This window comes from Panulirus ornatus, chromosome 63 (assembly GCF_036320965.1).
Source record: "Panulirus ornatus isolate Po-2019 chromosome 63, ASM3632096v1, whole genome shotgun sequence".
In the NCBI taxonomy this organism is placed as follows: Eukaryota; Metazoa; Arthropoda; class Malacostraca; order Decapoda; family Palinuridae; genus Panulirus; species Panulirus ornatus.
In genome coordinates this window covers 2,653,860-2,667,408 of record NC_092286.1, presented here as the reverse complement: position 1 = coordinate 2,667,408, position 13,549 = coordinate 2,653,860, and the positions used below count along the sequence as shown (strand labels likewise).

Below are 13,549 nucleotides of genomic sequence, written 5' to 3'. Positions count from 1 at the left end.
TATGAACATGCCGGCTGTTGGGGCGCCGAGGAATGCAATATTCTGGGTGGGTTGACGACTGCCCCCCGCCCCCCGTCCCGCCCCGCCCCGTCCCGCCCCGCTTCCATTCCATGCTGTGTATTATCTCAATAGTTTGTTTGAATCACATAAACTTTTGTTCTTATAGTTGCAGCTGACGACCACGTCCTTCACTCGAGACGATTGTATAGCACTACCTCACCGTGACGCCTGCTCACCATGTACACTCACACGCTCCCACCGCTAACTCTTCCTCACATGTAAGGTTACAATGGAACAGCTTTCTGGTGCTGTGGGAAGTCCTGCCCCCCGAGCTTTTTAGACAAAAACATCCTGAAGTATTACCTGTAATTTTTCATATTTTTCTTACATACAGATTTCCTTGAATATCTCATGGGCAGGAATATTTTTCATGGTGAATGTGACTCTGACTTTAAAATATTGTTTATGAATCATTAAAACCTTTAATCAACGATTTCAGTTATGACATTATCATAACATTTTATCATAATTCGCTTCATATGTCTCGGGTATCTATCGGCTAGAAATATCTTATGTTTTCCATGATTATTTAAAGTATAGAAAAGTTTCATTATGCTATATTTCATTTTTAAAACAAAATATTTTTTGGGCTAAGAAAAATATCCTGAGCTATTACCCGCAATATATGATATTTTTCTTCTGGACAGAATTCCTTGAAAATCTCAGGGTAAGGACCATTTACAAGATGAATACGTGCTTGGTGTTCAGATATTGTGTAGGTGTCACTGATGGTCAGGTTTCATCTATTTTCAATTATTTTGAAATTGTAGAGAAAACGGCGATTGCCAGAACTCATGCCGTACCTGTCTCACACCTGCTCAGCTGGGTCACTTGTGGCTGACGTGGATGAAAAATACCTGCACCTGACACGGGGAGAACTAGCACCTGTCTCAGCCACAACAGAACATCTGTCTAGAAAAATAGCAGATGAATCTAGATATACCCGAGCTGAGTGTCACCATGCTGCGCCCTGACATCGCGTCACTTTAGATGATGTACACAAGATAACTTCTGCACGCAACGTTAGACATTATAATATCCGAACTTCAGATGAATATTTACATCGAAACACCATGATACTATCCTGTCTGTGGTGCAGCGGCGGTGGGCGGCCAAGTTCGTGTATGTGAGAGGTCAAGAGTGAAGGAAGATGCATCAAGCGATGAAGGTAATGAGCAGTAGTTCCTAAGAGAGAAATGCGGAGTAAATCCTTAACTGGAAGAGTTAAGATATTTCGTGAATGATGCAGGTGAAGAAAGACAAGGGAAAATATACACTAGAAATAAAAGCATCATTGGAGACAGACGTGCGAGACTGGTGAGAGATAAGCTTCGTCGCAGCTGCCTGCCACTACGGATGGCATACGACCACGAGACGAACCGTCCACATTACCGACATCCAGCGCACGACTAACGTGGAAAGCAACAGAGGAGAGGATAGTGAGTGCGTGAGGATAGTAAGTGCGTGAGGATTGTGGGTGCGTGAGGTTAGTGAGTGCGTGAGGATGGTGAGTGCGTGAGGATAGTGAATGCGTGCGGATAGTGGGTGCGTGAGGTTAGTGAGTGCGTGAGGATAGTGAGTGTGTGAGGATAGTGAATGCGTGAGGCTTGTGGGTGCGTGAGGTTAGTGAGTGCGTGAGGATAGTAAGTGCGTGAGGATAGTGAGTCCGTGAGGATAGTGAGTGCGTGAGGATAGTGAATGCGTGAGGATAGTGGGTGCGTGAGGTTAGCGAGTGCGTGAGGATAGTGAGTGCTAGAAGATAGTGAATGCGTGAGGATAGTGAGTGTGTGAGGATAGTGAATGCGTGAGGATTGTGGGCGCGTGAGGATAGTGAGTGCGTGAGGATAGTGAATGCGTGAGGATAGTGAGTATGTGAGGATAGTGAATGCGTGAGGATAGTGAGTGCGTGGGGATAGTGAGTGCATGAGGATAGTGAGTGCGTAAGGATAGTAAGTGCATGAGGATGGCGAGTGCGTGAGGATAGTGAATGCGTGGGGATAGTGAGTATGTGAGGATAGTGGATGCGTGAGGATAGTGAAAGCGTGAAGATAGTGAATGCGTGAGGATAGTGAGTGTGTGAGGATAGTGAATGCGTGAGGATAGTGAATGCGTGAGGTAAGTGAGTATGTGAGGAGAGTGAATGCGTGAGGATAGTGAGAGCGTGAAGATAGTGAATGCGTGAGGATAGTGAGTGTGTGAGGATAGTGAATGCGTGAGGATAGTGGGCACGTGAGGTTAGCGAGTGCGTGAGGATAGTGAGTGCGTGAAGATAGTAAATGCGTGAGGATAGCGAGTGCGTGAGGATAGTGAATGCGTGAGGGTAACGAGTGCGTGAGGTCTTGGGAAGAAATATAACAGCGTCAAAAGATGAGAATGAGAGGCGAGGAGGCTGAGAGAAGAGACCATCTTCAGCAAGAAATTAATTACATGTTAGTAAGGTTAGCTCTAATGTGGCCAGATTGTTCACAACCATCACTAGTCTGGACCTAAACAGACCCGATGTACCAGTGTGTGAGGATGGCTGGACACTGACGACATCACGAGAACAGTGTGGAACTTCCCAGGCAAACCAGGTGGACCAACTTGCACCTGGTTATAAGAGACCATCTTAACGATGGTTTTATGGACCAACTGAAACCTGGTTATGACGAACAAACTTAAAGCCGGTTATACCGGGCCAACTTGAAGCTGGTTGTTTTGGGCACTTCTCTCTGAAACGTGTTTAAGTAGCAATGACAAACAATTGTAATAGTATTTACATTACAACACTTTTCAGTGATGTAACCATGACTGCTTAATCATGCTGACAACACGAGCTGTAGACAGTTACCTTACCTGTCACCACTAGTAACACGAGCTGTAGACAGTTACCTTACCTGTCACCACTAGTAACACGAGCTGTAGACAGTTACCTTACCTGTCACCACTAGTAACACGAGCTGTAGACAGTTACCTTACCTGTCACCACTAGTAACACGAGCTGTAGACAGTTACCTTACCTGTCACCACTAGTAACACGAGCTGTAGACAGTTACCTTACCTGTCACCACTAGTAACACGAGCTGTAGACAGTTACCTTACCTGTCACCACTAGTAACACGAGCTGTAGACAGTTACCTTACCTGTCACCACTAGTAACACGAGCTGTAGACAGTTACCTTACCTGTCACCACTAGTAACACGAGCTGTAGACAGTTACCTTACCTGTCACCACTAGTAACACGAGCTGTAGACAGTTACCTTACCTGTCACCACTAGTAACACGAGCTGTAGACAGTTACCTTACCTGTCACCACTAGTAACACGAGTTGTAGACAGTTACCTTACCTGTCACCACTAGTAACACGAGCTGTAGACAGTTACCTTGCCTGTCATCACTAGTAACACGAGTTGTAGACAGTTACCTTACCTGTCATCACTAGTAACACGAGCTGTAGACAGTTACCTTACCTGTCACCACTAGTAACACGAGTTGTAGACAGTTACCTTACCTGTCACCACTAGTAACACGAGCTGTAGACAGTTACCTTGCCTGTCATCACTAGTAACACGAGTTGTAGACAATTACCTTACCTGTCACCACTAGTAACACGAGCTGTAGACAGTTACCTTACCTGTCATCAATAATAACATGAACACTATAAAGTGAGACTGTCTGCCTGCCACCTTAATGCTTGTGCAAGTGGTCACCTTCAACCCATGTCTTCACTTATAAATACCATTAAACAATTTCCTACACATGTTCTCTGCACCAGAAATATCATTTGTTCCGCCGGCAACTGTTAGGTTGATTTGTAAGGTAATTATGTGTTAGTCAGGATGGTTGGGTTAGCCTGCTAATTGATACGTTTTTCTCTCACAGGACAAGCCCAGGTTCTGTTCCGGGCGTGTACGGAGACCAACATGTCCCAGTTCTGCGGCGTTCACTTCGAGAAGCTGACCAACAACCGTGTTGCGCGCCTCATAGCCTGCTACCGCACCTGCAGCACCGACCTGTGCAACGTCCACAGAATGGAATACATCAACCACGCCCCCAGCATCGCCTTCTGCCTCTCACCTCTGGCAACTGTCCTTCTCGCCGCCATCTTGACTCTTCTTTTAAGATTTATCATTGAAACATGATTCTGGGTGGCCAACTTGTTGTTGTATCACGTAGCTTTGTCGTCATTAAGAGATATCATTACGGGATAAATGTTAAGCTTTTATGAACTCACTCATATTGTTATATATATATATATATATATCAGGAAATTATTTGCGCTTGTAAAACGCAGTCGTAATCAGGATAAAATCATCAGGTCTTGAACGATGATATTTGGTCATTGGCTTAAGTTTTGGTAATTCCATACATCATCATCAGCAGAGTCAATAAAGAAACGATAATATACATGTAATGTCTACACTTTAAGTTTCTGTTCAAAACATAAGGTCTAAAGTGTAGTTGAAAAACGTATGTCATAAAAGCCCAACGCGATGTGAATGATAAAGAAAATTTATAACGAATAACAGTCTTACTTTATGTAAGATAATGAGAAACGTGAATATATCAGCTCAACGAAGACAATATTTCTTCGTCAAGATAAAAAAGTTCAGTATTAGAACACTAAAAATGTGAACCTTAAAACATGTATTTCAAAATTGTTGATAGTTCATTCTGGTGGGTGTTGGAGAGCCTGGCTGGAGGGTCAGTACAGGCAGGCTGGGTGCCTGCAGTGGCCCGTCATTGAGTGGAGGTAGACACCAGACTACTGCAACTTAGTAGGAATATCATCCTTCAATTTGTTATGACTCGACTGTAATTCTTGCTTTAAAAACTACTCTAATGTTGACCTCTAGATAAAACTCATATCACAAAATACTCAGTTTCTTCCCGGGTACATAACCGCCTCTCCCCAGTGAGCAAGATTGGAAAATATATCCTTCAGTACATTTGATGGCTTCCTATGTCCTTATGTTGTCAAGAAAGTTCCACATTTACTTATCTTGTCATCATGAATGGAAAAGGCATCATTTTTTGAACTTCCGAGGTAAATACAATGTTATGTTACCAGTTTACTGAGCGGGAAAACCATCATCACACCATCCCTTCACCTATATGAAGCGCCATCGAAAACAAAAATAGTTATCAATGTCAACGATAACAATTTCTTAGACTCACGTTAGGTTACGTTCCGTTCCGTTACGTTACGTTCCGTTACGTTACGTTGCGTTACGTTCGGTCAGGTTAGGTTAGGTTAGGTTAGGTTGAGTTAGGTTAGTTAACCTAAGAACTGTATCTGTATCGATGAATTGGTTGTCACAACAGATTTTAATGTCTTCCTTGAGTGCAGGGGGGGCATCTAGTACCGCCTATAGCAACCACTAAAATTGCACCCCTGGCTTAATCAAAAATGTACATACAGTGGATGTATATGAAAATATATATACAGTGTAATTATAAACTGTTGAAGGGTTAGGCAAAACTTGAATTTATATAAAATCTTAAACACTTAAAAACTTATTTGATCAAAATCATAACGTAGAAGCGGTAATGCAGCTGATAGTAGCAAACTGTTACTATAGTTGAAAAATAGGCGAGTTTCTTTTTTATCTCACAAAACCAAACCGTTACAAATGTCAATTGGGTAACATATGTGAAAAAACAAACCTGTTGAGTGGCGCCCAGGGCACTTGCCCTACCTAACCTAACCTAGATATGGCAGGGAGTTTTCTCAGAAAATAAGATTTCCTTTAAAACTCATTATAAGAAGCGTTTTACATGGTGAATACAAATCTGGTGTTATGATGATATTTAGTCCTCTTCATGACACCTAATCAAACTGTTAAATGAAATCAATTTTAAAATGTTTCTGTTCCTTTCCATCTTATTTACTGAGTATGTATCGGTAACTGAGAGCATTATGACACATTTTTCATGATTATTTCAAATATAGAAGTGTTTGAATGTCTTATTTTTCAATTTTGAAACAAAGAGTTTTTTGAGCTAAAAAGTACTTTGAATTTTTTGGCATTTTTCTCAAAAAATATATTTCCTTTAAAAAATTATTATAAGAAGTAATTTTCATGCTGAATGCAAATCTGGTGTTATAATAACGTTTATTCCTCTTAATGACACTCAGTTAAGCTATCAAATGTAGTCAATTTTAAGATATTTCTGTTCCTTTACATCGTATTTACAGAGTATGTATCGGTAACTGAGAGCATTATGATATATTTTTCATGATTATTTCAAGTATAGAAGTGTTTGAATATCTCATGTTTCAATTTTGAAACAAAAAGTTTTTGAGCTAAGAAATACCCTGAACTATCACCTTGATTTTTAGCAATTTTCTCAGAAAAAGAGATTTCCTTAAAAACTCATTGTAAGAAGTATCTTTCAAGCTGTATACAAATCTGGTGTCAAGATATCGTTTAGCTGTCTCTACGACTTACGACATTCAATCAAGCTGTTAATTGAGGTCAATTTTAAAATGTTTTCTCATCCCTTGCATGGTATTACCTGGGTATGAATCAGTAACTTCTTGCATTCATAACTGCAGAACTTATGAATATACAATGCAATCCCTTACGTGTATTCAGAATAAACATCAATATAAAAATCATTAGAATGACAAATTGAAATCCTCAAGGAAGAGTAACAATACAAACCTTCACATAACACAAAGATGAAATGTACAATACTTGTTGACTATACAATGCCATAAACAAGTATAACACACAAAAACCAAGAAAATAAAGCGAAGGAAATACAAAATACAAGTGTAAAATGATATAAAACATAATAGTAAAAAAGAATAACGAGAACTTAGAAATATTGAGATGTTCAAACATAGAATATACGAAAGTTGTCTAAGCAACAACAAACAAAAGAAACATACACGAAGATGTGATTAAGAATCACTCATAAAAGCTGGTCATATAAGATGATATAAACAGAGCAAACAAACATAGAAAGAAGTGTTTACAAAATAGGTAAACATATCCTCATAAGTACATATGCTATATGTGTAGTCACGAATATGATACTTAAATATATAGGGAAAAAATAAGTTCTGGTTTTTATGGAATGGTTGTTACTTCACCTGCCCAGTTGTAGCTTATCTTACATATTGCGTTTAAAGTTATCTATATATGTTACCTGGTCATATACATTTAGTCTTGCCTATCTTTTCTTATCCTTTAGAATAACATGGAAACAAGTTCTGGACTCTCTTTTTATTCTTTTGTTTGCCAACTGGACGCCTGTGGCATCTTCCGCTCATGTTGACGTTTCTTGAATTTCACGGTAAAGTTTGTGTAAACAAACGGACGACAAAGACAGTGGTAATTAGTGCCATCTGTTGACCCCACGCAGAATTTAAGCAACCAGTTCTCGCTCGCGTGTCATCCCACTTTACTGCCAGTCATCTTTCCTAAATAGTCTTTGCTCAGAATGAGTCACGCCCAAGATAGTGCTACACGACTCACCGAGCCTGTGTGCTGGCCAGTAGCTCATCAGACTCCCTCCCGTCCTACAACACCTACCATAATGACGTATCAACAACAGTTGTTGTGGTTTCAGATAAGTTTTATTATATTCAGAGTAGAACTGTCTAGGTGTTTTGTGATATATGTTTTCACGTTCAGATAAGCAATTATCAAACGTAGCATTTTGATGAGGTAAACATTGTTGTTAGTCATTGTCAATTTTCTTTATTCTTTCTGTTATTCATTTCACTGTGAATTTTTATGACCATATATAGTCTAAGTAACACTCTAGACCTTATGTTTTGAACAGAATCTTAAAGTGTAGACAGTACATGTATATTATCGTTTCTTTATTGACTCTGATGATGATGATGTATGGAATTACCAAATGACCAATGACCAAATATCATCGTTCAAGACCTGATGATTTTTTCCTGATGATTTACTGAAATGTTACAATTCACAACATGTTTCACGGAGACGATCCTCCTTGTCAGGTGTTGAACACGCATCTCGCTACCCACGCCAACCCCCTTAACCAGAAGGTAGTCCCCACGACCAGCACAGCTAGCCTGGCTGACGGTTGCAGGGTGTACAGTAGGTGTGTGTGTGTGCTAGCATGGCTGACGGTTGCAGAGTGTACGGTAGGTGTGTGTGCTGCACACAGCTAGCCTGGCTGACGGTTGCAGGGTGTACAGTAGGTGTGTGTGCTGCACGTGTTGGGTTGTGAAACTTTGTGAATTGTTTACACCTGATGAGGCGGATTTCATACGTGAAATATGTTGCGTATTGTAAAGTTTGAACGAGTTATATGAACTATTGAAGTGCAATATCCCCTTCATAGAAAGATCACGTACGAGTATGATCGTCAAATCGTCAATATATATATATATATATATATATATATATATATATATATATATATATATATATATATATATATATAAAGTAACCTCGCACAAGGATTTGAACGTAGTACCATTTGCGGGGTAGGAGGGACGCCGACCCTTCGGTTGTGCTAGCCATAATAAGGAAATTATTCGATTACTAGTAATGAAATACCCTCCGTTTCGCGTCTATTACTAGTAACTGAAGTTATATATCTATCATGAGCAGCATAGTCGAGTGCTTAGTGTACCCAGCTGTGGGAGGGCATTATGTGATCTATGAAAATATATATATATATATATATATATATATATATATATATATATATATATATATATATATATATATATGTGTGTATATATATATATATATATATATATTTTTTTTTTCGCTTTGTCGCTGTCTCCCGCGTTTGTGAGGTAGCGCAAGGAAACAGACGAAAGAAATGGCCCAACCCACCCCCATACACATGCCTTGATTCAATCCACTGACAGCACGTCAACCCCGGTATACCACATCGCTCCAATTCACTCTATTCTTTGCCCTCCTTTCACCCTCCTGCATGTTCAGGCCCCGATCACACAAAATCTTTTTCACTCCATCTTTCCACCTCCAATTTGGTCTCCCTCTTCTCTTCGTTCCCTCCACCTCCGACACATATATCCTCTTGGTCAATCTTTCCTCACTCATTCTCTCCATGTGACCAAACCATTTCAAAACACCCTCTTCTGCTCTCTCAACCACGCTCTTTTTATTTCCACACATCTCTCTTACCCTTACGTTACTTACTCGATCAAACCACCTCACACCACACATTGTCCTCAAACATCTCATTTCCAGCACATCCATCCTCCTGCGCACAACTCTATCCATAGTCCACGCCTCGCAACCATACAACATTGTTGGAACCACTATTCCTTCAAACATACCCATTTTTGCTTTCCGAGATAATGTTCTCGACTTCCACACATTCTTCAAGGCTTCCAGAATTTTCGCCCCCTCCCCCACCCTATGATCCACTTCCGCTTCCATGGTTCCATCCGCTGACAGATCCACTCCCAGATATCTAAAACACTTCACTTCCTCCAGTTTTTCTCCATTCAAACTCACCTCCCAGTTGAATTGACCCTCAACCCTACTGTACCTAATAACCTTGCTCTTATTCACATTTACTCTTAACTTTCTTCTTTCACACACTTTACCAAACTCAGTCACCAGCTTCTGCAGTTTCTCACATGAATCAGCCACCAGCGCTGTATCATCAGCGAACAACAACTGACTCACTTCCCAAGCTCTCTCATCCCCAACAGACTTCATACTTGCCCCTCTTTCCAAAACTCTTGCATTCACCTCCCTATATATATATATATATATATATATATATATATATATATATATATATATATATGTAATTCATCTATAATTACCCCTGACCAATTTCTGTGAGAGTGTCTAATATTACCATGACCCACTGCTGAAGCCTCCTGCAGATCAAGACTGCGCTACTTGCATTAGCGAGGAAGTGTTGACGCCTTTGAAGTGATAACTTCTCTGATGAGACAATACTCAGTGATGCAGCCTGGCCTGAGGGGTAGTCTCTGGCAGGCGGAGTCCAGCAACACACACACACACACACACTTTTTTTTTTTTTTTTTTTTTTCAAACTATTCGCCATTTCCCGCGTTAGCGAGGTAGCGTTAAGAACTGAGGACTGGGCCATTGAGGGAATATCCTCACCTGGCCCCCTTCTCTGTTCCTTCTTTTGGAAAATTAAAAAAAATTGAGAGGGGAGGATTTCCAGCCCCCCGCTCCCTCCCCTTTTAGTCGCCTTCTACGACACGCAGGGAATACGTGGGAAGTATTCTTTCTCCCCTATCCCCAGGGAATAACACACACACACACACACGTATATATGTATATATATATATATATATATATATATATATATATATATATAGATATATAGATAGATAGATAGATAGATAGATAGATAGATAGATAGATATAGGTATATAGATGAGAGATGAGAGTAAGGATGGAGTGATGGAACACAAGAGTAAGTAATGTACAATATATTTCTTAACGTTTCACTACATGATCTTCACAAAGAATAACACATATTCCACAAGCAGCTCTTCATGCACCACTTGTTCAGATGCCAGCCTGGTACTGGCGCCCCCCTGAATGGGTGTTGGTCGTAAGTCCTGCCACCAATGCGTCTGTCGATCACTATTCTCGCTGCCCCACCCGACCTGGAGAACACTTCCCAGTGGTAATTCGTCGATTTCTAAGAAATGATACACGCTCCCTCGGTTAATGATATACGCTGCCTCGGTTAATGATATACGCTGCCTCAGTTAATGATATACGCTGCCTCGGTTAATGATACACGCTGCCCCGGTTAATGATACACGCTGCCTCGGTTAATGATATACGCTGCCTCGGTTAATGATATACGCTTCCTCAGTTAATGATACACGCTGCCTCAATTAATGATATACGCTGCCTCGGTTAGTTTTCTGTCTCTCTCACTGAGCGTTTTGCATAATCATTGCTTCTGACCATTTCGGAAGAGTCACATACTCGTTTATGTGAACTAAAATCGATCTGAAAGTTGTGTGTGGTAGTATGTACATCCCTCGTGTGTGGTGGTATGTACATCCCTCGTGTGTGGTGGTATGTACATCCCTCGTGTGTGGTGGTATGTACGTCCCTCGTGTGTGGTGGTATGTACATCCCTCGTGTGTGGTGGTATGTACGTCCCTCGTGTGTGGTAGTATGTACATCCCTCGTGTGTGGTGGTATGTACGTCTCTCGTGTGTGGTAGTATGTACGTCCCTCGTGTGTGGTGGTATGTACATCCCTCGTGAGTGGTGGTATGTACGTCCCTCGTGTGTGGTGGTATGTACGTCCCTCGTGTGTGTAGGTCATGACCCACCCACCTAACGTCCGCCATCATTCCTCTTTCTCGTTTTCTCGTCAACCAACAGCCAGTCAGCGAGGGAGGATCATTCGAACAGCCAATTAGGGTGCGGTAGTGCACTCTGGAAGATATGACGAACGTGATTTTGAATATTGTTTATTCTTTTTGAGGAAGTTTATAGATTGAAACGTTAAGAACCTGGTTAGGTTTCATCACTCAACCCTTACACACACACACACACATAGTATATATATATATACGAATAAAGTGCATATGAACGCGCACCTTCATAGAACATACAAACCTCCAACAGCCAGGATCGAACCCGGGACCCCTGTGCCACAGGCGGGAATGCTACCGCTAGGGTATATATATATATATATATATATATATATATATATATATATATATATATATATATATATATATATATATTATCCCTGGGGATAGGGGAGAAAGAATACTTCCCACGTATTCCCTGCGTGTCGTAGAAGGCGACTAAAAGGGGAGGGAGCGGGTGGCTGGAAATCCTCCCCTCTCGTTTTTTTTTTTAATTTTCCAAAAGAAGGAAAAGAGAAGGGGACCAGGTGAGGATTTTCCCTCTAAGGCCCAGTCCTCTGTTCTTAACGCTACCTCGCAAATGCGGGAAATGGCGAATCGTATGAAAAAAAAAAAAAAAAAAAAATATATATATATATATATATATATATATATATATATATATATATATATATATATATATATATATACAGATAGATATAGATTTATATATATATATATGAAGGTAAAATCGCAATTCCTTTGGAATTCATATACTTTCAATATGTAATTGTTCCATACATGCAGCACAACATGTTTCACGGAGACGGAATTTTGGTCTTGGTGTTGGTGTTGGTGTGTTGGTGTTGGTGTTGGTGTGTTGGCGTTGGTGTTGGTGTGTTGGTGCTGGTGCTGGTGTTGGTGTTGGTGCTGGTGTTGGTGTTGGCGCTGGTGTTGGTGTTGGGATCACAAAACTTTATGAATTGTTGGCACTTGATGAGGCGGATTGTCTCAGTGAAACATGCTGTGCTGCATGTATGGAAGAATTACATATTGAAAGTATATGAATTCCAAAGGAATTGCGATTTTACCTTCATAACTATTGTCACGGACGAGTGTGATCAGCATATATATATAATATATATATATATATATATATATATATATATATATATATATATATATATATATATATATATATATATATATATTTATATTTATATATAATCTTTCATATTCTAGGTGGATTTAAGAGGATTTTTAGGTGATGCATATTATACATAATGTCGTTCATTACGTGTGACAAAACGGTGTTCCCCAACCCTGGGGCCTCCATCACCTTCGTTGATATATATATTTTGATTTACATAAACCAACAAAACATCAGTATATCCGCATGGTCAAATATGTGTCGGATTAAAAGATGGCTTTGTTGATTAGTTCACTCCGCAGTGTTCATTACGACACTATGAGAACATCTCTATTTATTGTCGAAGTTAGGAACACCGACGACCCAAGACGAAGGTCAGACCAGGTCAGCAGGACCACACGCCTGTCAGGTCCCAGTGTGAGTTGATGACGTGTGTCAGTACATGAAAGATGACAGTGTGCTTTATGTGAACCATGGGCAACATTAGAGGCGTGTGTTCAACGTGCACGACTTGCTGCATGACACGTAAGGTCATGCTCTCTGAAGCATGAGGTTGTCTAACCCCTGCAAGTGAGCTTAAGACCTTTGTCCTTGGGATTAAGACCCTCATATATAAGGCTGGTGTCTGTACCCCTCTCTCTCTCTCTCTCTCTCTCTCTCTCTCTCTCTCTCTCTCTCTCTCTCTCTCTAGTCGTGTGGCTGTGTTCTCCCGGCCTTAGTCAACACTGGACCTGCTCCACTCAAATGTCTTCATCTTTCTTAAGTTTCTATGGGAAAACCAGCCATACGAAGGTTGGCAGGTGTGATGCTTCCTTTCCTTCGTGTTTTCCTTCTACATGTCTTCCCAAGATCATGAGTGACGTCTACAAACATCTGAAGAACTCCGTCAAATCTCTCGTATACGTCTTTCTTTCGTTTGATAAACTTTCATTATTTCCTGTCGTCACTAACATGGCCTTCATAAGAGTATTCAGTTGTCATTGACATGTCGGACACTATAGAAGAATAGCAAAAGTAACAGC

The 13,549-nt window shown here is 40.6% G+C and overlaps 1 protein-coding gene across 3 annotated transcripts in view; it reads left to right on the top strand.

The window, feature by feature from the left end:
• LOC139745872 (uncharacterized) overlaps positions 1 to 9,490 on the top strand; it is a 71,777-nt gene extending 62,287 nt beyond the window's left edge. For 2 of the 3 annotated variants that reach the window (XM_071656506.1, XM_071656507.1), the window contains exon 5: positions 3,923 to 9,490. In XM_071656506.1, the coding sequence (XP_071512607.1) occupies positions 3,923 to 4,182 (260 nt within the window). In that variant the 3' untranslated portion in view covers positions 4,183 to 9,490. The remainder of the gene's footprint in view (positions 1 to 3,922) is intronic. The other variant, XR_011712008.1, reaches the window with a different exon arrangement.
• Positions 9,491 to 13,549: the final 4,059 nt, after the last annotated feature.